Source organism: Stegostoma tigrinum, chromosome 7 (genome assembly GCF_030684315.1).
Source record: "Stegostoma tigrinum isolate sSteTig4 chromosome 7, sSteTig4.hap1, whole genome shotgun sequence".
In the NCBI taxonomy this organism is placed as follows: domain Eukaryota; kingdom Metazoa; phylum Chordata; class Chondrichthyes; order Orectolobiformes; family Stegostomatidae; genus Stegostoma; species Stegostoma tigrinum.
The window spans coordinates 59,156,686-59,181,780 of record NC_081360.1 but is presented as its reverse complement, the minus strand read 5'-3'; the positions used below and the strand labels follow the sequence as shown (position 1 = coordinate 59,181,780).

Genomic DNA, 25,095 nt, shown 5'->3' with positions numbered 1-25,095 from the left:
CAAGGCAGTTTAGCATGGTCATTCCACCTAACGTGCATATCGTTAGACTGTGGGAGGAAACTGGAGTACTCACTGGATCCCCACGCAGGTATGGGAGCAATGTGCAAACCCAACAGAGTTGCCCGAGACTAGAACCAACCCCATGTCCCTGGCACTGTGAGGCAGCAAGACTAACCACTGAGCCACCATGCCACACATGCCGTCTCAGTTTGTTTCATGCAATAGACCCACTTCCCATTCTGGTTCCTGTACTTCCTGATAGGATAAATGGTTCCCTTTTCTTGGGTAGTGTTCCCATTTGCTTAGAAATCACCACTGCTACAAGACTTTACAAAAATAAATGCATTACAGCTCTCTTTGCTGTCATAGCCCTGTCTCTTAAGCAATCTTTCTTTATTTAAATATTGAACACGTTATTACTTTTCAGATTTGTGACCAAATTTTTGACAATGCTCTGTTGAAATCTCTGATGGAGTTGGAGTACTGCAGCTTTAAGATCAAGGATTCCAAGCCCCCTCTGCCCACTTTGTTCTGACCAGAATATTTTGACATCTAAGTCTCACTTTATCTTTAACTGAGTTTCCAACTCAGTTCCTCTCCTTTTTTGAAGACTGTTAACTCCTTTCAGTAACATTGTAGGCCCCTACAAATGCTTCAGCCTATCTGGCAACGTCTTCCTTTTCAGTCAGTGGTATTTAGATTCTCTCATTGGTGATCGTCAATGGCTAGAATGTTACTTGCAGTTTGACAGTTGTCTTGGTCTTGCTACATATCGGGTCATCGACTTCTTCAGTGATTTAAGGTTTGATGTGTTTGATATGATGTGTTTGCGGTCTTGCCAACCGGTGGGAGTACTGTGTTAGTTTTCTACAGAAGGGCAAATGCTATTGAGGCAATTGTACGCTTAACTGGAATGTCAGTTCTCCCATTTGATTTAACTGTCCTCCAGTATCAGACGTGCCAAAGGAACCCAGGCCACTGTTAGTACTGCACTGGGACCTGCCATAATGATGCTGTGGGATCCCAGATATAGGTGAGTGCAGGCAAGACGAGGACCTTAGCAGGGATGTCAGAAGCATGAGCAATGGAGTGACCTAATGCTGGGTCTCTTTCTGACAATGTGCCCATTAAAAATGAATGCCCCCCTTCCAGTAGGCTGTTGGCAAATCCAATAGAGTTTGTTGGGCAGTCTTCCTTGATGACAATTCCTCTGCCTGCTACTGGGTTGAATTCCAGTGGATGAGGCTCTTAAGTTATCCCAATTAGCCTGTGGCCTGAAAGGCTTGTAATGTAGCCTGCTGTGGGACATTCAATTCCATGCAGTATTTGAGTTGCAGATTGTACTGAGAACTACACTTATCAGCAAGTATTTCTTCTCTTTCACTGACCACCACACCCCCTGCCATCAATCCCCAAACCAACCACCACCAAGCTCATGTCAAGTTGGTTAAAGCAACTGATGATGATTGTGCAAACTAAGTTGAAGACAGAAGAGGAAATATTTAACTATTGTCTAATCGAAAAAATTACATACTTGATTGCATTATACCTGTGACTGATGTTTATGTTTTTCCTTTTTAGTTTTGGCCCTTATTACATTTATGATCGATTTCATTCCTACCATAACCGATATAGAGATTGTTGGTTTATAACTCCTTTTGTCAGGTTGATCGGTAAGTAATTTGTATAGTACATGTTTATCCTTGTATTTTGTTAGGGATTAATTTTGATCTTCTGTGTATAAAATTAATGGGATAGTATTAGCATGGGCTCAAGGACAGGAAATTAGCAAATGGTTGATCCTCAGATTGTGAGAATTATAATGTCGTGTTCCCTGGGAGTCACTATTCAGAGCACTAGTATTTCTGCATTGTGTACTTGACTATGCAGAGCATAATTTCAACATTTGCCAATTATATGAAACTCTGGAATGTAATAAACAACAAGAAGCATCTTACTGTTCAGGTTCCTGTTAGTGTCTGATTAAAATTAGAACACCCAGCAATTAAGTGGCAAAGCTAGGCCAGAAGATTTTAAGATTTGACAGAAACTTTGAATTATTTTGGACATAGAATAAACACTATTACATATCTTATTACTGCATCTACATGCCACTTTATCCCATCATAGTGTGTGATTTAAGCTTTGGAATCTTCCCCATTTCCTCTTGCCAAACCCTTTATCTATCTTAAAAAGGGAATTGAATAAATATTTGTTCAAAAAAATGAAAAGTGCTGGGTATGTAAACTTTTTTTAAAAAGCATTATTGTGTTTAGAAGTTGTTAGCGAGCCCAGCATTTGAACATCCTAATTCTTTTTGAATTGAGTGGCTTGCTTGGCTGTTTCAAGGCAGTTAAGGGTCAACCACATTGCTTTGGATCTGGACTTGCGTGCAAGCCAGATTGGGTAAGTATGGCAGATTTCCTTCCCTGGTAGAGATTGGTGAACCAGATGGAGTTTTGCAACAATTGATAATAGTCGCCATGATCACTAGCACTAAAAACTACCTTTCAATTCCAGATTTATTGATTTGAATTTAAATTCCCCATCACCTGTTATGATGGGACTTTAACCAGTGGCCCCCAACACTACATGTCGCCATCACTTGTCTCTCCACTCAACTTAAAGCCAATGTCTGACAAAGAGTCACTGGGCTTGAAACTGTTTTCTCCCTAACGATATAGCCAAACCTGCTGTGTTTCTCCAGCACTCTGTTTTGTTTCAACTTTTCAGAATCCACAGTTCTTTGTTTATTTATGGGTCAAATGACCTTCATCTGAGCGGTAAAACTATGATTATGTTTGTTGGCAATTGTACTTAAGATTAGGAGTATGTAATTTGTGACCTAGATAGAGTTCCAGAGCATGTTCTTTACAAGGAACTAGAACTAGAGAAACCCACGATGTTTTAGATAGTCATTGAGATCTAAGCACGAGAAAGACCATTCAACCTATTGTGTCCACACCAGTTGAAAACAGCTCCCTAACAATTCTAATCCCATTTACCAGTGCTTGGTTTATAGCCTTATATGCCTTGGCAGCACATTGACAATGTGTTTGTGTGGAATGTCCCAATGGGAAGTGCTGATTGTACCCCGTGAAAACGTGAAACTCTGAATCACTTAACCCTTAATGTGTTGAAGAGAGATGAAATTGCTGATAATGCAAATGTCTGTCTGTTGAAGGACTGTGCTTAAATAGCATAATATTGAAGTAACAAATTGGTGGTTCTCAAACTGGCGAGTTACCACTGTTACAGAATTATCATCATATTGCTTCAATTTTGTTTTTACTCTGCAGAATATCATGATTTCGTGGACTGTGCCAGACCTCTTCCCTTTATTTGTCAGAAATTAAATATATCATCATTAGAACCATGGTCTCCAGAAACCAATGTGTCAGGTAGCCCGTGTACTGGTGATTGGATCCCTTTTGGAGATAATGTAAGAGAAAAGAAGCTTGCTTCTATTTGTCACTTACAAGCATATTAAAATTGAAAATATTTGTAAGAAGTTGGGATGAGATCTTTTAGATGGAATTCTTGTTAATTGGAAAAGGTAATGAAAGATGACAATCTCACTTAATGAGTCTTGGGATCCAGAGCTAATTAAGGATGAGGATAATTATTGTGTTTAGCGGTATTAATCCATCCAGAATAACCATTCCATTACCTCCATCCCATGTGTTGATCACTCTTTGTGTGAAGAAAATTTTCAGGATGATGGGTTTGAATTTGTTTGCTATCAGCTTGAATCCGTGGTGTCTCTTGTTCCACTTTTGAAATTTTTGAGGTAATTTTCCAGATTTAACTTGTCCACACTGAACAGTCTTTTATACATAAGCAAAGTAACTTCCCTGGCATCTCGTTGAAGAGCCCAGGTTTGTCCAGTCTGTTTTTCTGACAGAGATTTTAATGAGGCGAGATCACCCTGTGACTGCATCCTGCACTGCTTCCAATCGTTCAATGAGCATTTTAATGGGGTGGGGTGTGGAGGGGTGCTCAAGCAGGAACTGGCTAACCTTTGTGAAGATGGCATCAGCCACACCATTGATGGGACAGCACACAAACTTGTATTTGCATGGCACTTTTGACATAAGACATCAGAAGATGTCACACAAGTTAAGAAGCAAAATTTGACAAGAAATTATTAGGATGAAATGCTTAATCAAAATGATAAAGTTTTAATAAATGTTGCCAAAGGAGGATAGAGCGATAGACATAGACAGCGAGGCTTAGGGAGGGAATTCCAGCGCTTGGCGATGTTACCAGCCATGGTTCAGTTAAAATCAAGGGTGCACAAGAGGTTAGAATCAGAGAAACAAAGATATCAAGATAACAAAGTGTGAAGCTGAGTGAACAGAGCAGGCCAAGCAGCATCTCAGGAGCACAAAAGCTGATGTTTCGGGCCTAGACCCTTCATCTGATGTTATCTTTCATCTTTGTTATCTTGGATTCTCCACCATCTGCAGTTCCCATTATCTCTGAAAACAAAGATATCAGAGAAGTTTAGTGTGGCTGGAGAATATATCAGAGAATAAATGGTGTGAGGTCATGGAGAGATTTTAAAACAAGGATATGAATTTTTAAGTGATAATGGGAACTGCAGATGCTGGAGAATCCAAGATAATAAAATGTGAGGCTGGATGAACACAGCAGGCCCAGCAGCTCCTGGGCCTGCTGTGTTCATCCAGCCTCACATTTTATTATGTGAATTTTTAAGGTCAAGATAAAACAGAAAGGAACAGATGCTGGAGATTTGAGACAAACAAACAAATTGCTGGAAAAGCTCAGCAGGTCTGGCAGCATCTGTGAAGGAGAAGCAAGAGTTAACATCTCCAGTTCTGAGGAAGGGTCACCGGACCCGAAACGTTAACTCTGTTTTCTCCTTCACATACGCTGCCAGACCTGCGGAGATTTTCCAGCAACTTTGTTTCTGTCCCTGATACTCTGTTTCCACCAGTTGGTAATGTCAGTAACTAGCCATCACCATGTCAAGGTTGTCCCCACTACAGCTAGAAGTGAGATGGGGAGACCCTTGCGTACTCAGTTGTTAGGATTTGGAATGTGCTGATTGAAAGAATGGTGGAGGCAAATTCCATAGGAAGTCTCAAAAGACAGCTAGATGTATGAAAGTGGTAAATTTAGAGAGCTATGGAGAGAGGGGGAGATTTGGGACTAACTGAGTTGCTCTTTCAGGAGCTAGTACAGACACAATGAGTCAAATAGCCTCCTTCTATACTGTAAAATCTATGGTGCTATGTTTTCATTAGATTGATCATGAGTGTAAATGTAGCATCAAATGTTATTAAAAACCAGATTGTAGAACAGGCATCTGTTTTATTTCGCAAGTGTAAACATAAATTAATCAGAATATCCACTCGCAAAACACACAATCTAATTAGGGACGAATAGTATGTTAAGTACAAGTAGTAGCAAGTACTTTGATATGAATCATATTTTATCTGTTTCAGTGCTATAACTTTGTAAAACCGAAAGCTTTAACGTGGGAGGCTGGAAATCGATTCTGTCAGAGCCTAGGTGGGAACTTGCCAACTATTGCCAATTCAGTGGAACAAGGTATGTTATTGGATCAGTACTACAGGCAGCTGTAAAGATCATTTTAATTTTGATTGTGATCTGAAGTGTGAAAAAAAGACTGTTTTAAATCTAAAAATTGTAGAAGGAATTGCTGTACCTTTTGAAACTCATTGTGTATGGTGTTTACATTGCTGCTTGTTCAAGCAGTAGGGGAAATGCATGTAGATGGCACAGCAATGGGTGTGTATGTCGAATGGGATTTAGCTGGCAACAAACAGCTAATTGGTTTGTGCAATTGTGACCAGTAATAGATTCCAGAGATTATCAGTCTGATGACAACTCTTTGGTTCCCGAGCAGCTCAGCAGCTTGTGCGATAGGGTTATGCTTTCACACTCTCTCTGCAGTAAAAAAAAACCTACCTAAAGCCTGAAGTAAGCTGTTGCTTCTAATCAGTAACCAAGAGACTTTTTACTTAGTGTGTCCATTGCCCTGGGTGTCCCAGAAAGGAGTGAAAGAACCTGAGGAAAGAAGGGTGAAGAACAGAGTACAGGCAAGCCAAAAGGAACATCTCAATGAGTCTTATGGACTGGTGCTATCAAACTGTGTTTCCCAGTCTTTATCCCACCAGTTTTTGTTTTTGCTTTTTTTTTGTTTGTCTGTGAAGCGATTTTAAAAAGTGAGTTAGAGTGCCGTGTAGAACCATTTGTTGCGAATTTATAGTTGCTTACTTGTGATTAGAATTTACTTATTTTGTAATAAATCGAGTTCCTATTAAGTGCAGAACTCTGATCAGTGTTTACTGTTAACTTGACTCTGCAGATGGCTAAATTGGGGATTTTGCTTGTTTTTATTAGATCATCAACTTTAATGTGACCCCTGGAATCATAGGGTTTGAGAATCAGCACATTTTCCCAAGTGGGTCATGACAACACTTAGGTTTATCCATTTTAGGAGCAGAAATTGCAATTTGCATGATCGTTTTGGACGTGTTCGTGTTTCTGGGCTTATATCTTTATTGAAGCAGCTTTCCGGGTTATAATGTCAATAATACTTTAATGGTCACTAAATTTCTATTCAGTTTGTAAAGACTTGGGAATGTGAAGTGTGAGGTATGTGTTACAGTCAGAAATGGTTTACAGGTATTAATTCTGTGGAGTAACATATGCACCACCCATTTTGTCATGTGGGCTTGTGGGCAAAAACTTAGGTTTCATTCCATCAAAATCTTAACATTTGGTCAGAGTCTTAGAGATGTATGGCATGGAAACAGACCCTTCGTTCCAACTCATCCATGCTGAACAGATATTCTATCTGTGACAATGTTATCAATGTGACCTGTAACTAATATTTTTGGTTAACATGCAATAAACTGTATCCAGATAGACCAGGAAGTCCTTTGCCTCTACCACACAAATAGGCCTGTAGTTTATACTTAAAGTGGATGGTGGCAGCAATCTTCATAATGAGCAGCAGTTTGTACAGCATTGTATACTTGCCTGTGCTTACAAAATAGAAGGCAACTGTGTGTGGATTTGATTTGAATGCTCCAACAATACATAGCGAGCAATGATGTGAGATCTTCATGCTTGACTTTAAGTAGTCTGTTCATACAACAGTTAGCAGCAAGGAAGAGCTAAAGGTTTAAGAGCCCTTCTTGTGATAATCAACAAGAAAGAATACTTCAGTGAATAGTAAAAGCATTTCAGAGCTGGTAAGAGACGTACTGTAACAGGAGAGATAGCAACTCCAAACACATGCAGATTGCATTGCGAGGCAGTGGTCTGTGGGAGTGGCCCAGAGGTGTAGTTCACTAGCAAGTGAATAAATTTTGGAGTGATCCTGCAAAATACATCTTTAGGACAAGCAGGCATGATATTGCCAGGAAGATTTAATTTCAGGGATGCCAAATATAACACATGATTGGATGCCTTGGAGAAAACAATTTATGACATTTAGAATAGTAGAAGAGTTTTCCAAATTAGATTAGAAGGTAAACCAACAGATTTTAATAAGAAAATTGAGCACCCAGGGGAATTCATCAATGACCTTTAAACATTAGAGGAGAAGTGTGACTGTGGTGTTTATAAGAGGTAAAACTGTTGAAGGAATTGCTGATGCATTCAGATTACTTATAATCTAAGGAAGACCTGACTCGAGAGAGCCATTCAGGTGATGAGTGAGACAAAATTCCAGAAGCAACTACCAAGATGGGAAGCTGAAGCTATACTGGATTGATACACATATTTCTACTGCTATCAGCACGAAAGAGCATTCTGACTGTAAAAGTCAATGAGGAAAAAAAATAAGCAGTAAGCAAGCCAATGAACAGCCTACCCCAATTGTTGAATCTTTGACTATTGCAACTTAGGGTGCAACACAGTTTAGTGAACAATAACTAACAAATTAAAGTCTGATGTTAGATGAAGAATTGACTTGGAAGAGGCAGGCTCAGGTAGAATATTTGTCTTCCTTATCTTCCCAGGAAGAGTCCTCAGTAACTATGACCATGATTGTGGTATTCCAGAAATAATCCTCTAATAACAGAATGGAGGACATGAACATGTTGGTTTCTCTTATAATGCAGTTGTTGAGAGTGAAGAAGAGAATCCAGTTGACAAAGTTGAAGTGAAATATTCATATGCTTCAATGCAAATGGGTTATGATAAATGTAATTCTGTGCATAAATAAATACATAATGAGGAGAAGAAGAACATGGAGAAAGATAGTCTGAAATGGTGGGTAGAGGTTCGTGCTCATGATACTCCTCTGTATGATGATATGATCGCAACTTGCGGACAGAACAGCTTAGGACCTGACATCTGATCCTTCTCAAAGACTAAAAACATAAAAGAGGGAGTCATGCAGAGCACTGGGGAAATTCCAGAACACTGCTTTGGAAAGGTCTGGCTCTTGTAAATGGAGATAGCCAGAAAATTACTTGCTGTTCTAGTCAATCATTGAATCTCCTTCTAAACTAAATGCAGGATAACAAAGTGTGAATCTGGATGAACACAGCAGGCCAAGCAGCACCTCAGGAGCACAAAAGCTGACGTTTTGGGCCTAGGTGCGCACAGACCAGCTTAGCAATGTTATTCTAGGCTTAATGCTGAAATTGTTCGAGTGCCTCCAGTATAACAACACTAAGTCTAAAAGTTTGAACCAGAATGAGAAACATCCGTAATGGTTCTTTGCATAGACACTGTTTGAAAGGCTAAGACCATGAAACACACAAAGCTTTTTAAAAGAAAAACTTGCAGTATTTGAGGTAACTTGAGATTATCAGCCACTGTTATTGTTCACCAGCGGGTAATAGATTGTCTCGTCATCTTTCAAACTATTTATCTTTTTATGTTGGCCTTGGGCGGCAATACCACCTCTAAAGCGGGTGGGCTGCTGATTGACAGTCCCACATCTGGGAAACCGGAACAATTTCATACAAAGAGGTGAAAACCTACCCAATAATTATCATCTTGCAAGACAGGTAGGAAAGTTATCATCTCTGCTTCTGTTTTGATTAGAAGTGATTTCTTAAATCTGTTTGCATTTTGTATTCAACAGACTTTATTGTATCCCATTTATCATCACTGCCACCCAGAATTTGGCTCGGTTTGCAAACCTCAACTACAGCTGGGACAAATAAATGGGTGACAGAAAGACCAGTTGATTATACAAATTGGAGGCCATCATTTGAGATGGAATTTGGTATACTAGATTTTGATGTAAGTTAAACATTTGCACTTAGATTGTTATTACATTATGTGGAGTTACACTGTTGTTTAATGCTTTGTGTCTAGCATTTAGATTGTTGGCTAATTCTTGCTGATTCTTTGAGAGTGTTTGACTTTATCTTGAATAATTCTATTCTCTAAGTAACTGAGCTAAATAGGTCTCAAACATCATCTCAACCTGTGCTGAATTAACTAATCATTTTCACCTTAAATCTTTTTAACAAAATCATTGTTTTAAACATACAATCCTAAAAATATTAAAAAGTAGCAACTGAAGTGTGCCCTATGGTGATTCCGTAAGATTGTGTGTTGAATTGTTGTACCGCTCTCCACTTTCCTAACACATCTCCATATCTTATAACTCCCCAAGTACCTATCACCCCATGTTGAATACACTTGACAATTGAACATCCATATCCTCTACAGTAGAGAAATTCCAAATGCTTTGCAACCCTATTAGTGAAGATATTCTCACCTTGTCCCTTGATGGCTGATCCTTTTTTTCTGAGACCATGATGCTTCGTTCTAGAGTATCCAGCCCAGGGAGTAACATCCTTTCAGCTTCTATCCCACTTGGCAAAATAAGAGCTTTATGTCTCAATCAGGTTGCTTCTTGTTACTTCTGAACACTCACAAAGTAATCAATGCATTTTCCTGTTATTTTAAGACAGAAAGTAAAACAGGTAGCATGGTGGCTCATTGGTTAGTACTGCGGCCTCACAGTGCCAGGGACCTGGGTTCACTTTCAGCCTTGGGTTTGGCTGTATGGAGTTTGCATGTTCTCTTTGTGTCTGTATGCTCTGGTTTCCTCCCATTAACTAAAAATGTGCAGAGATAACAAAGTGTGGAGCTGGATGAACACAGCAGGCGAAGCAGCATCTTAGGAACACAAAAGCTGACGTTACAGGCCTGGACCATTTGTCAGAAAATTCTGATGAAGGATCTAGGCTCGAAACGGCAGCTTTTGTGCTCCTAAGATGCTGCTTGGCCTGCTGTGTTCATCCAGCTCCACACTTTGATATCTTGGATACTCCAGCATCTGCAGTTCCCATTATCTGTAAAAATGTGCAGGTTAGGTGGATTGGCCATGCTAAATTGCCCACAATGTCTAGGAATGTGAACGCTAGATGGATCAGCAAGGGTAAATTTGGGGTTAAAGGAATAGGGTGGGTTTGGGTGGAATGTTCCACTGAAGATCAGTGAGACTTGATGGGCTGAATGGCTCTATGATTATCCTCAATCTCTCCTCCTCCAAGGACTATTTGCTGATCCCCAGAATGTATCTAATATTATGTTAAACCTCCTGTAAGGCAACTATAATCCACCTTTTTTTCCATAAGGAGACCAAAATTATACATTGTACTTCAGGAATGTATTTGACAAAGCTCCAAAAGAGTTCCTGACCTTTAAAGTAACCATTTGAAACAAAAACTTACAGACCATTTGTCTTTCTAATTGATGGGCTACGTGTTATCCCGTCTAAATTGCCAAATGCTCTGAATTCCAGTTTTTGCAAATCAAAGAATAGTGCAGCACAGGAAGAGGCCCTTCAGCCCACCAAGTATGCATCAACATATGACACCATTCTAGATGTTTAAAACTTCTTGCCTGTACGCAATCCATTTCCCTCTAATCCCTGCCTATTCATGTATGTGCAAAGATGCTTCTTAAATGTTTGCTATTGTATTCACCTTTACCACCAACTCTGGCAGTGCATTCCAGGCACTTAGCATCCTCTGTTTTATTTTAAAAAAAACAATTTGCCTCTCAAATCTTCTTTTAAACTTTTCCCCTTATACTATAAACCCATGTCCCGTAGTATTTGACATTTATATCCTGGGGTGAAGATTCCAACTATCCATTTTGTTCATGCCTCACATAATTTTGTAAACTTCTATTACATTACCTTTCAAACTCTGACGTTTAAGTGAAAATAAGCCAAGTTTTATCCAATGACAACTCAAAGCTTATATTCCTCCAAACCAGGCAACATCCTGGTAAACTTTTATGTACCCTCGCCACAGTCTTCATATTCTTCTGGTAGTGTAGCAGTAGCATAACTATAGTTGTATACAGCTCCAACATGACTTGTCGATTTTTTTTAATATAATCTGTATCCCTACTGATGAAGGCAAGCATGCCATATGCCCTTCCTGACCACGTTATCCACTTGTGTTGCCACTTTCCAGGAACTGTGGACCTGTACACCAAGACCCATCAGTATGTTAATGCTCCTATAGGGTTCTGCCATTTATTGTATAGTTCGCTTCTGTATCAGAACTTCCAAAATGCAAGATGTCTTATTTGCTGGGAATAAGTTCCATCTGTCATTTCTTTACCCAAATCTCCAACTTATCCATTTTGTGCTGAACCCTCAAAGCTAATATGCTCCAAACCAGACAACATCCTGGTAAACTTTTCTGTACCCTCGCCACAGTCTTCATATTGTTCTGGTAGTGTAGCAGTAGCATAACTATAGTTCTATAAAGGTCCAACATGGCAATCGCCCTCACTATCCACAGCTCCCCCAATCTTTGTGTCTTCAGCGAACTTATTTATCAGACCACCTAAATTGTCCTCCAAGTAGTTTGTATAGATTACAAACAACAACAGTCCCAGTAATGATCCATCCAGAACATCACTTGTCACACATCTCTGATCAGAAAAACTCCCTTCCACCTCTATCTTCGCCTTGTCATTCAAGATAGTTCTGTATCTATCTTACCAGCTCATCATAGATCCCATGTGAGCTACCTTCTGTGTCAGCCTGCCATGTGGAACGTTGTCAAAGGCTTTGATCAAGTCCATGTAAACAACATCCGTCACCCTGCCTTCAATCATCTTCATGACTTCCTCAAAAAACTCAAGTTTGTGAGACACAACCTCCGCCATACTAAGCCATGCTGCCTATCACCAATTAGTCCTTATTTTTTCCAAATGTGAGTAAATCCTGTCCCTAAGAATTTTCTCCAATAATTTCCCCACTACTGACATAAGGCCAACCTGTAATTTCCCAGATTATCCCTGTAACCCTCCACACAAAGGAACAAAACTGGATATTGACCAGTCCCCTGAGATCTCTCCTGTGACTAAAGAGGATACAAAGATCTCTGTCAGGACCTCCACAATCTCCTCCCTTGCCTCCCTTAGTGTCCTGAGATAGATCCCATCAGGGGAATTTAACTACCTTTAATGTTTTTCAAGACGCCCAACACTACATGCTTCTTAAAATTGACAGCCCTAAAAGATCAACATACCCCTTCTAGACTCACCATCCTCCACGCCCTTCTGCTTTGTGAATACCAATGCAAAGTATTCATGAAGGACTTCACCCATTTCCTCTGGCTCCGTGCAAAATTCCTCCTTTATCTCCAAGTGGACCTGTCCTTTCCCTAGTTACCACCTACTCCTTATGTACATATGAAGTGCCTTGGGATTTTCCTAAATCCTGTTTGCCAAAGGACATTTCGTGGCCTCTTTTAAAAGAAACTTGTTTAAGTTTCTCCATTTTCACTGTTTGCTTCAAGGACTGTCTTCAGTTTCTGAAACTTAGATGTTCCTTCTTTCTCTTTTTTTGACTGCACAATTTGCCTTGTCATTCCAATAGGCTACTGAATCTATTCAACGGGCATTTAAAAGGTTCTCACATAACAGCCACCCCTAATCTACATTTCCCAGTTCCTGCCTTATATTGGCATTGTTAGCCTTCCTCCCATTTCGTCCTTTCAACCAAGGATTACTCTTATCCACAGATAACTTAAAACATTTGGAATTATGGCCACTGTTCCAGAAATGCACCCCCACTGAAAGTTTAATCACCCGGCTAGCCTCATTCCCCAATAGCAGGTCTAATGTAGCCCCTTCCCCTTATTGGATTTTTTACATATTTCTTCAATAAACCTTCCTAGATGCGTTGAAGAAATTCTCCCCTATCCAAGCACTTGGCACCAAGGGAGTACCAGTCAATCTCGGTGAAGTTAAAATTAGCCACCATAACAACCCTTTTGTTTTTATGTTTTTCTGTAACCTGACCTCCTATATGTTCCTCTATCTCCTGGCTGCTGGGAGGCCTGTAGTACAATCCCATCAAAGTGATTAGATATGGCCTCACTCAATGAGCCCTCCTGTATATCCTCCCTCAGTCTAGCTGTGATATTCTCCCTTATCAGTAATGCAACTCCCCCATCTCATTCATATCCTTTTGATCTCGCCTGAAATCCCAGAACATGAAGCTGCCAGTCTCGCCTCCAACTCAACAAGTCTCTGTAACAACTGTAATATAATAGAGCTTGGATTAATACTGATAACTAAGTTTCTCTGCATAACCTGTAATACTCCTCACCTTGATACAAATATACTTCAGAATGCCAATGCCAGTCCTGTTGTGTTCAATAACCACTCCCTGTCTTTTCTGCTCCTACTGGCATTGGTCTCAGACTGCTCCTCGTTGATTTCACTTGCTCATCTAATACTCTGGTCTCCACCCCTCTGCCACAATAGTTTGCTTGCACTTCCTGAGTAACACTACCAAATCTTCCTGCCAGAATATTGGTGCCCCAGCAGTTTAGACACAATCTAGCCTTCTTGTACAGACCCCATCTGCCTTGGAAGACAAGGATAATATGAGAAATGGATAGGTGCGTTGGCCTGTTTTGCCCAGGAGATTGAATTTTATTGACCTAGAAGTCAGGTTTAATTTGTACTCAAGATGTAGGAAAATGAATGACTTTTCCCCAAAGGTTGGGGACCAACAGTAATAGAAAACGAGCAATATTCAAGTATAGATGGTATACAAGTGTATTATAAATTCCTTACTCTGTAGTTTATGTTGCTGTTAATAAGGCAAAGGAAGGAGAGTGGATGCTTTGACAAGCACTATGTCAACCTATCCTGCTATCTTCAATTACTTATACATATGTACACCCAGGTTTCTTCTCCTGTAACCCCTTAGCATTCTCTTTTTTTTCATTGCCTTTGTAACTTCAGGGTGAATTCATAGTGACTTACAAGGTTGTATGCACTGAACTTAAAATATAAAAGAAAAACTCAAAATACACAGTTCTTTGCCGGTGGCCAGAAAGAGAAAAGAAAGTTTAATGTTTTAGCTGTGTACCATTTAGCACATTTTATCTCTGATTTCTACCTTTCGTTCTTTATGCTGAATTTGTGATAAGTTTATTTTTTAAAAAAGCATTGCGCTGTTGGCAAAAATATCCTGCTGAAGAACTGCAGCAAGACAATTATTGGCAATGAAAGATCAAAATAGAAATGTTTCAATGATGACCAATTCTAATCTTTGTGTGGTTTTGATTTTAGATCTTTCAATTAGAAAAACAATGTGCTGTTCTCCTAAATGACCCAGGCACACCATTTATTGGAAAATGGGATATGGTAACTTGTGGGGACGAGAAATTTGTAGCTGTGTGCCAGAAACATCGAGGTAACGTCTGAAATGCATTTTTACCTACTTTTATTTCGAACCTCTCTCATCTAATGAAGTGTTAAATCAATAATGTAGGGTCTTTGTGCATTAATTGAAGAGCATGTTTGTCTTCCAGTGATTCCTCCGAGTTTGAGAGGAGAATTAGGATTGATTTCCTTCCAAATAATCCTAGTTGTCACATTTTACATTATTTTAGAACTCAATCAGATTTTTTTTGTTTGTTTTGTGGGATGCGGGCAGCATTTATTGTCCATCTCTAGTTGCACTTGAGAAGGTGCTGGTGAGCTGCCTTCTTGAACAGCTGCAGCCCACCTGCTGTGGGTTGACCCACAATGCCATTAGGAATGGAATTCCAGGATTTTTATCCAGTGACAGTGAGAGAATGGCAATATATTTCCAAGTCAGGATGGTGAGTGGCTTGGAGTGGAACTTGAACATAGAACAGTACAGCACAGTACAGGCCCTTCAGCCCACAGTGTTGTGCCGAACTTTTACCCTAAACCTAAGGTCTATCTGACCTCTATCCCTACCTTGTACTATCATCCATATGCCTTTCTAATAGCTGCTTAAATGCCCCTGGTGAGGCCAACTCCACTACCCTCTCTGACAATGCATTCCATGCCCTACCACTCTCTGAGTAAAGAACCTTCCTCTGATATCTACATCCACTTACTCTAAAACTAAGCGTCCTTGTAATAGCTACCTCCACCCTAGGAAATAGTCTCTCGCTGTCCACTCTATCGATACCTCTGATCATTTTGTACATCTCTATCAAGTCACTTCTCATCCTTTGCCGTTGTAAAGAGAAAAGCCCTAGCTCCCTCAACCTTTCGTCATACGACCTTTGCTCCATCCCAGGCAACGCCCTGGTAAATCCTGTCAGCACCTATTCCAATGCTTCCACGTTTTTCCTGTGATGAGGTGACCAGAACTGGACACAACATCTTGGCTAGGAGAGCGGCAAGTTCTGGAGCACAAGTCCTCAGTACTATTGCCAGAATATTGTCAGGGCCCATAGCCTTTGCAGTATCCAGTGCCTCCAACTGTGTCGTGGCATCACGTAGAGTGAATCGAATTGGCTGAAGATTGGTATCTGTAATGCTGGCGAGCACTGGAGGACGCCAAGATGGATCATCTACTTGGCACTTCTGGGTGAACATTGCTGCGAATGCTTCAGCCTTATCTTTTGCACTGATGAGCTGGGCTCTTCCATCGTTGAGGATATTTGTGGAGCCTCCTTCTCCTCCAGTGAGCTGTGAATGGTAGTGGATGATTTAACGATTGGATGTGCCAGGACTGCAGAGCTTAGATTTGAGCCATTGGTTATGAGATCTCTTAGGTCTGTCACTTGCTGCTACGCTGTTTGATGCGCAAGTAGTCCTGTTTGGTGGCTTCACCAGGTTGATACCTCATCTTCAGTTATGCCTGGTGCTGCTCCTGGCATGTCCTCCATTGAGCCAGGGTAAATATCCTGGCTTGATGGTAATGGTTGAGTGGGGGATATGTCAGGCCATGAGGCTACAGATAGTGCTGGAGTACAATTCGACTGCTGTTAGTGGGGCACAGTGCCTCATGGGTGCCCAGCCTTGAGTTGTTAGATCTGTTCTGAAGCCTGTCCCATTTAACGTGGAGATTGCCAGACTAGGGTGGCATGGTGGCTCACTGTGGTTAGCACTGCTGCCTCACAGTGCCAGGGACCTGGACTCAATTCCACGCTCAGGTGACTGTCTGTGTGGAGTTTGTACATTCTCCCCGTGACTGCATGGGTTTCCTCCGAGTGCTCCTGTTTCGTCCCACAGTCCAAAGATGTGCAGTAGGTGGATTGGCCATGCTAAATTGCTCATAGTGTTCAGGGTGTGTAGTTTTTGTGGGTTATAGGGGGATGGGTTTGGGTGGGATGCTCTGAGGGTCAGTGTGGACTTGTTGGGCTAAAGGGCCTGTTTCCACACTGTAGGGGTTCTATGATGACAACATGCTAGAGGTTATTTTCAATGTGAAGGTGGGACTTTGTCTCCACAAGGATTGTGCGATGGTCATGGACAGATGCATCTGCAGCTGGCAGATTGGTCAGGATGGGGTCAAGTATGTTTTTCCCTCTTTTGGTTCCCTCACCACCTGCTGCAGACCCAGTCTAGCAGCTACGTTCTTTAGATGTGGTATTGCTCACTCGGTAGTGCTGCTGCTGAGCCACTGTTGGTGGTAGATATTGTAATCACCCACCGTGAGTACATTTTGTCCCCTCCCCATCCTCAGTACTTCCTCCAAGTGTTGTTCAACATGGAGTACTGATTCATAGCTGAGGGAGGACAGTTTGTGATAATCAGCAGGAGTTTCCTTGCCCATGTTTAACTTGAAGCCACAAGACTTCATGGGGTCTGGAGTCAATATTGAGGACTCCTAGAGCAACACCCTCCTGCCTGTTTACCACTGTGCCGCCCCGTCTGCTGGTTCTGACCTGTCCTATCCAGGGATGGTGACGGTGGTGTCTGGGACATTGTCTGAGTGATATGATTCCATGAATATATCTATGTCAGGCCATTGCTTGATTGGTCTGGGAGATATCTCTCCCAATTTGGCACTAATCCCCAGATGTTAGTGGGAAGGACATTATACGGTCGACAGGGCTGTTTCTGCTGTTGTCTTTTCCGGCGCCTAGGTCGATGCTAGGTGATCCGTCCGATTTCATTTCTTTTGACACTGTATAAATATGAGTTTTTTTTGTGTAAATATTGAGTGTTTCTTCTAGCTAAATGCTGAGAACACTGAGGTCTTCATTAGTCCCCACTGCAAATTTCATGTGTCCGCCATTGGTATTATGCCCCACCATTTCATTATTCATGCTGAATTAGACTATGTGTATATCCTCGCTGACCTGTTAGACCTTAAGATGAGTTGCTTCCCACATCATCTCGGCACAGATGACCTGCTTCTGCCTCAGCTTCAGCCTTTCGGCCACGTCATCTGTGTAAATCCATAGGAGACTCTCTCAATGCTTACTGAGCCAGCCCCCTTTCTTCCATTTTTAAACAAAAAACAAAAGGTGTGTCAGAGAGACTTAACAGGTCTGGCACCATCTGTGGAGACAGAGTTGGCATTTCAAATTAAATATTACTTTGTTGAAACTTATTCCCATTTTACGTTCACTTAGTTTCAGATCATCCAACACTGACTATGTTCAAATCTCCATCACACATTTCCTCACAGACACGTTGTGCAGCTTTGTGTTGTGTGATGAATGTCTAAGGTCCAACTGTCAGACTTTCTGCAGGGAGGCTAATTTTCTTGATCGGATTTCAAACTCCATTAAAAGTCAGAAGAACCAACTAAAAAGTCTCTTGTGTGGTTTGAAATCAAGATTCTGAAACTTGTGTAGAAAGATTTATTTTTTTTGAAAGAAGTTTCTGACTATATTGGAAGTGATTGCTCATCTTTTGCATTTTAATATTAAACTGTGAAACAGAAATTTGAGATTGAACTTTTAAGCACAATAAACATATCTTCAATGAATAATTATAGATGAAGAAGAATTTTATTTGGGATAAATAATTGTTGAAATAAATTGCACCACCTTCAGCATGGTGTTCTGGAAGATTGTTATTGGCAATACTGCCAACATTGTTAATTTGCACTGTGTGAGTTGCTCTTTAATTTATGCATTAAACATTTAGCTGACCCAGCATTAATAATTTTTTTCCTTCCTTCCTTTTCTTTAGATATCATCAATGAGGAGGATACCCATCCTTTAAATGACACTTTGAACTTTCTCAACCATACCTATACAATAATTAGAAAGAATCTTACGTGGGAAGAAGCGGTAACTGAGTGCCAGGAACACAATAACAAGTTGGTTAGCATCACTGAACCCTACCATCAGGCTTTCCTCACAGTTACTACAAATACTCTGGGTTATCCAGTGTGGATCGGACTATACAGTCAAGATGTACGTTCCTGTTGTATAATTTTTACTAATTTTCTGAATACGAAACATGGTCCTAGCCAGCCCTGTGTCTTTTTTAATGGAGCTAAAGAAAAGTGCAGTGAATATTGTTACCATCCTCTTAACATTTAAAAAGAAATTTGAATACCCAGTAATCAACTAAGAGAATTTGTGGCACACGGTCCTGCAAGTGAAAATAAATGTATTTTGCTATACAAGGTAAAAGCAGAACAAACACTAGTAAACAAACAAAATAAATACAAAATAATGCAGATGCTGGAAATCTGAAACAAGCACAGAGAGGAGCATCTGTGAAGAGAGTTAATGTTTTGAGTCCAGTATGATTCTTCCTCAGCATTGAAAGACGTTAGGAATTTTGTTTTATACCTGTGCCGGAAATCAGAAACAAAACCAGAAATTGCTGAAAAAATTCAGCAGGTCTGGGACCATCTGTGGAGAGAAAGTAGAGCTGATGTTTCTGGTCCAGTGTATCTCCTGAGGTGCTGCTTGGCCTGCTGTGTTCATCCAGCTTCACAGGTGCTCCTGAGATGCTGCTTGGCCTGCTGTGTTCATCCAGCTTCACACTTTATTATCTAAACAAGGGTCATTGAACCCAAAACTCTGCTCTCTCTCCACAACTGCTGTCAGACAGACTGAATTTTTGCAGCAATTTCTGATCTGGTTGATACCTTAGACTAACCTCCCATTTTTCCTTTTGACTTTGCCTTACTGTCTTTAGCTATTTTTCAGGCTCCTTCTCTTCATCAGAGTAAATCAAAGCACCGCCACTCTGAGGAATTGGTTTCAATTTCCCAGTATTCCTGCTATCCTCTGAAGTATTAGCTTTCTTGGGGTCCTTCCTCCTCCCAAATGACTCTTCTTCACTCCTTAAAAATTGTTACATTCCTGCTCAATAGTGGAGTATCACTGCTTCATTTTAGCTTAGTGCCTCTATTTCAGAAAAGCTTTAGATTTCTGATAGTCCTTTTGCCTCTGGTGTGCAGTGCTTAGCCTGTTCCTGAGCTAAACTGTTTGTTTCTGTGTAAGTAAAACACACAGGAAATATACCAAGTAACCCCCCCAACACACACACTATCTTCATGTCAACTTGGGATGTTTCAAACAAGTCTAAAATAAATTTGGTATTTTTTTTAAACCGAAGCAACCCTTTGAATTTGATTTCTTGCAGCCCCTTTAGTCCTTGTAGCACATTCGGCTAATTTCGATATCTAATGGATATAATTGCCTTCTCTTCCGACTTGCTGTTCTACAAAGTAACCTATTTTATTTGCAAAGATATCATTTGCTTCTGACCCTGCAGCCTCCATGAATAATTGACTTCACCAACAAAGACAGGAAAAGGCAGCTCAAGCATCCTGTACGTTTTCTTTCTCCCTAAATGAGTCCATTAGCCATTCTCTCTCTCTCTCTCTCTTTCTCTCTCTTTTTCTCTCTCTCTCTCTCTCTCTTTCTCTCTCTCTCTCTCTCTCCCCCTCATCTCTTGAATGTTACAAAATAAGTACAGTCATCCTTTCAACTGCTTTCACTTGAGGTTTTCTGGGAGTTTCTAAATTTTCCTAAAACTAAAAGTTACTTGGAAAATATTGTTATGCATCTGAAAACTAGAATAGGACAATACACAATTACAGTCTACTTCTTGTATTGACAAAATCCATGCCACTCAAACCGAAGAGAAAAACAAACTTACCACAAAAATATATTTGTATATGTAGCTCTGATGTCAGCACTTATCTTTTAAGTCTAAATTTCCCAAAGCAACATTTTTTTCACTTTCTTTTAAAATTCCTGTCATTATTGTAGTACAGTATAATTTCTTGCAAACTGTAGTTAGTTGTTTCTACATTTTGTATACGGTTGGCATCAGGCTTGCTTGTAACTTTACAAGCTATCTTTTTCCATTCTGCTCCCGTATATATTTTCCAGTACTACTGAAGGTGTGTTTACAAATAGTGTAACATTATCAGCTTGGGATGGTGAATGTTTACAATCAGCTTAACGATATCCCTTAAGCACTTCAAGGATATTCATAGTTTTCTGTAAAAATGCAAACAGTATTTGTTGTGAACAGCAGTGCACAAAATGTTGGGAACTCATTCATGCTTCCACATACAATATTTGTTTGTTTTATTTTGAAGCTGTTTTTTAACACCTGGATATTCACCTAAAAACTTCATCATTTACTTTGATCCATTAGCACAAATTGGGGTATAATCATAGTGTATTTAGATGCTAGTCAAGTGTATTACATGATAATTATTTAGAAAGTTCAGTATGATTTGAAGTTAATTAAATCCATTCCACCCTCTCCCCTGCCCCAAATATTGGCTTTTCAAAAAGAGTTTTTGTGTTTTAGGACTATTTTAGAAGGATCTTGCCAATTCTGAACCCTCAGCTGGACTGTTTGGGAAGGTATCCAAAAGGCAAGCAAAACTGTGGTGAAACTGAAGTGCATGTGGACTTCCTAATATCTCTTTGCCTTCTATGTCGCCAGTTGAATATGAACAAACAATGGCCCGTAAAACTAAATCACAGCCACCATCCAAAGACTAATGTAGAGATTTTTGTTCAAAATATACCAATGATACCAATTTTATAATCCATATTCTCAGAATTCAGGTTCCCTATTGAAGATCTTGAATTTTGGTTTATTTGTCTCTTATTGTTTAATGAACCTTGAAGTCCAAATATTGAGTTTAATTTCAGAATTGAAGAAAGCAGCCAGTAGACTGCTACTTGTGAGTGAATGGTGTGTAGACTACACTCTTACTCTCTTTGGTGTTTTATAGATGCAGGTATAAACTGTGGATCTATTCAACCTATCAGTTTGTGATGAGCAATGTAATGTTTGTTTTTCTTTCAATTTCAAAGGACGGATTACACTTTCGCTGGTCAGATGGAAGACACACTACGTACAGTCATTGGAGCAAAGGTGATTCTGTGCCTGTTGACAATTGTGTGTACATGGACATTGATGGGTACTGGAGAACTTTGAGCTGTGATTCAATTTTAGAAGGAGCCATTTGCCATGATCAACAAAGTAAGTATCTTCCTTAATCAGTATTCATCACGTTTATGTCTGGGGGAATGCTACACTGCCAAAAGTGTCCTCTTCAAATATGAGGTGAAAGTTGACCCTTAGTTGATACAAATAATTCTGTAGCACTATTCAAAGTAGAGCAGTTGAAGTTCTTATTTATGGTTAGCATTTATCTGCAGTGAATATCACTGAAACCAGCAATGTTATTTCTTTTGTTTTGCTGTTTTTGGGACCTAACTAAGCAACATTTGTCTCTCACTTTACCTGACCTGTCAGCAGTAACAATAATTCATTCGTGCTTAATGGTTCTAAAGCAAAGCAATTTGGGATATCCTGATGATATATGGTTTGCAAAAAGTCTTTTTTTCTCATTTGTTGGACCAGTGATGAGCAACACCCTTAACAAAGAGAATCATCTCAAGATGCACCTCAATGGACAAATGGAACTTTGTCAGCTCTCTTTGTTGACCAAACATGATTTTTTTTTAAAAAAACATTTTTGAGAATGTAGACAAAAATAATGAAGTGAATGGGTTTACTGAGGAAGTTCTAGGGGAAATTTGAGGCACAAAGGAAACTGATTCAAAAGATCAAAAGGGTCTTGGGCCTGGTGCAGGCTATTGATGCGAAAGGCTGAGTGAGCTTTAAGAGAGATTTGTAAACCAAAATGTTGCTGTTGAATTCAGTCCTTTTGAAGGAAAATTATTTGTGGAATAATTGATTATTTTGTTTCTGTTTCTTATACAATCTATTTGGAATAAAACCACTTTATTATACCCTTTAAAATGTGCATTTCAATTTGGCAGAAGAAACTGCACCTGAAAAGCCAGATGTTGAAACCGTGAAGTGCCCTCATAAGATTGAAGGACCATTATGGATACCATTCAGAAATAATTGTTATGCCTTTCTACTGAATGCTGAAAAGCCTAGGTTTTTTCAAGGGAGCACTGTCCACAGCATGTGCAAGAAATTGGGTAAGAATTATTCTGCGTTTCTTGTCGGTTGTAATTCGTTTACTTGCTTTGTCAGCACTTCCAGGCAAGAAATTTGCATACACATTTGAGTCAGTAACCCCTTTACGAGATGTGCTTTAGAATATGAAGTTACAGTGTTGGAAAATACTGTAACCAGCTGCTTCTTAAATAACTCATAATATTTGTAGCATGAATGCATGTAATGCAGGTGAAAGGTGAAATTTATACAAATATCTTGTGCCAAACAGATCCACAGTCCAACATTTTGACTATTAGAAGTGAAGAAGAAAACAACTTTGTCACAGATCAGCTAAAAATTCACAGTTATCTGTTTAAATGGGTATGGCTAAGTGTTCAATATAATGGTAAGTAATGCCCAATGATTTACTCCCAGCTTATGTGGTTTGAATTCCTTTCCTGGTGTCTGGATATGTGATAGATGGTGTGTTCTTCGAGCTAATATTGTAATAGTGTCAATTTTTCTTCAAATGTAATCACTGGATTGTTTATTATTAAACCTTTATTTCTTCAAGAGTGCAGAATTAAATTAGAAACTATTTCGTCATTTGAAAAGTTGTGATTATGGAATTAGTTTGAAATTGTACTAGATGTATAGGATTATTCAATAATTGTGAACTAAGTCATATCTGTAAATATTGTTTAACTAAGAAGCTGCCTTATTTGTGTCACAATAACTTACTGTAATGTACTAAGTCTGATAACATCATCCAAGGATAGAACTTTTAAAATTTAATATTTGCCATTTTTTTGGCATTGTTGCATTTCAGCCACTCACTGAGGCAGAATATTGGGATAAAGAACTGTAATTTGTGAATATTAACTGTGTTCCAGGAAAGAGAACAAACCCATTTGCTGTGTGTCAGAAAACTAATTAATGAGACCCTCTCTGGGCGCAGTAGGCTTAACACAGTACCATCCATTTTTCTCTGGTCAGCAATTTCTGTTGTCTGATCAAATGAAATTATAGCTATAAATTGTATAAATCTGAGATAGCTGAACTTGTGTTAAGCAAACGTATTGAGGGATATGAGCCAAAGGCAAATAACATGGAGTTTGGCCAATAATCAGCCATCCTATCATTGAAGGTGGAACAGGCTCAAGAGGCTGAATGGCCTACTCCTGTCCCTGTCCCTGTCCCTATGTTCTTAAAACATAGACAACTTTAGAGTGTTTGCTCAGTGTTACTCCAGCTGATTATATTGTTGATAAGCAAGAAATTCAGCAAATCAAGCCTGCTTTGCCCTTTGACCAGATTATGGCTGATCTGAATTTGGCCTCAACTGCATGTTCCTAATTGCACCCCACAAGTCGGATCTGACTTCTCCAGTATTACTGTCACTTAGGATGAAAGCAGCCTCAGGATAAGATTCATTCATTGAGATGAGAAATTCCCACTCAAGGTGTTGTGAATCTTTAGTCGTTTTTACTCAAGAAGTTGTGGTACTCCATCATTGAGAACATTTAAGGCTAACAGAGGTAGATTTTTTTTTGGATTCTTAGGGATTCGAGGAATATGAGTGCAAGTAGGAAAGTAGAATTTAGGTGTAACATCAGATATGATTGTATTGAATGAGGGACCAGGCCCAAGATGTGTGACTTACTGTTTTTTAAAAAAAAGTTTATCTTTCACGTTGCACTGAAAAACTGTTTATAAATTTGCAGATTTTTTGAAGTTCCAGAAACAGTATTAGTAAGTGCTTTTTTTTCTTCCCCTGCTTTAGGTAATCATACAATATGGTATGATGGTTCTTATATAAAGTATTCAAACTGGCACTTGGGTAGACCCAACTTTCGGGATGCACAAATGTTTCCAGCAGTTGGTCTTGGTATGGATGGTTTTTGGCACCACTTTAACCATCCTTTGCTACGTACACAGTTGATGTTGCAAAGCATTTTTGTTTGCAAAATTGATAAAGGTAAGGACCAAATGTAACTCTTCTGACCACAACTAAACCAGTGATTTAAAATGATTTTTAATACACTGTATCAGAGATAATAGGAACTGCAGATGCTGGAGAATCCGAGATAACAAAGTGTGGAGCTGGATGAACACAGCAGGCCAGCAGCATCTTAGGAGCAGGAAGGCTGACGTTTTGGGCCGAGACCCTTCATCAGAAACTGGGGAGGGGAAGAGGGTTCTGAAATAAATAGGGAGAGAGGAGGAGGAGGAGAGAAAATGGATAGAGGAGAAGATGGGTGGAGAGGAGGTAGACAGGTCAAAGAGGCAGGGATGGAGCATTACAGTTGAGTGTAGGTGGGAAGGTAGGGAGGGGATAGGTCAGTTTGGGGAGGACAGACAGATCAAGTGGGCGGGATGAAGTTTGTAGGTAGGAAATGAGGATGCGGCTTGAGGTGGGAGGAGGGGATAGGTGAGAGGACGAACAGGTTAGGGAGG

The 25,095-nt window shown here is 39.8% G+C and overlaps 1 protein-coding gene across 3 annotated transcripts in view; it reads left to right on the top strand.

Moving 5' to 3' along the window:
* Window positions 1-25,095, top strand: part of ly75 (lymphocyte antigen 75) — a 141,921-nt gene that overhangs the window by 91,066 nt on the left and 25,760 nt on the right. For all 3 annotated transcript variants that reach the window (XM_059647306.1, XM_048533646.2, XM_059647307.1), the window contains 10 exons: window positions 1,582-1,673; window positions 3,300-3,442; window positions 5,472-5,577; window positions 9,098-9,258; window positions 14,584-14,707; window positions 18,424-18,650; window positions 21,537-21,705; window positions 22,512-22,679; window positions 22,928-23,044; window positions 24,422-24,616. In XM_059647306.1, coding sequence (XP_059503289.1) covers window positions 1,582-1,673; window positions 3,300-3,442; window positions 5,472-5,577; window positions 9,098-9,258; window positions 14,584-14,707; window positions 18,424-18,650; window positions 21,537-21,705; window positions 22,512-22,679; window positions 22,928-23,044; window positions 24,422-24,616 — 1,502 coding nt within the window. The remainder of the gene's footprint in view (window positions 1-1,581; window positions 1,674-3,299; window positions 3,443-5,471; window positions 5,578-9,097; window positions 9,259-14,583; window positions 14,708-18,423; window positions 18,651-21,536; window positions 21,706-22,511; window positions 22,680-22,927; window positions 23,045-24,421; window positions 24,617-25,095) is intronic.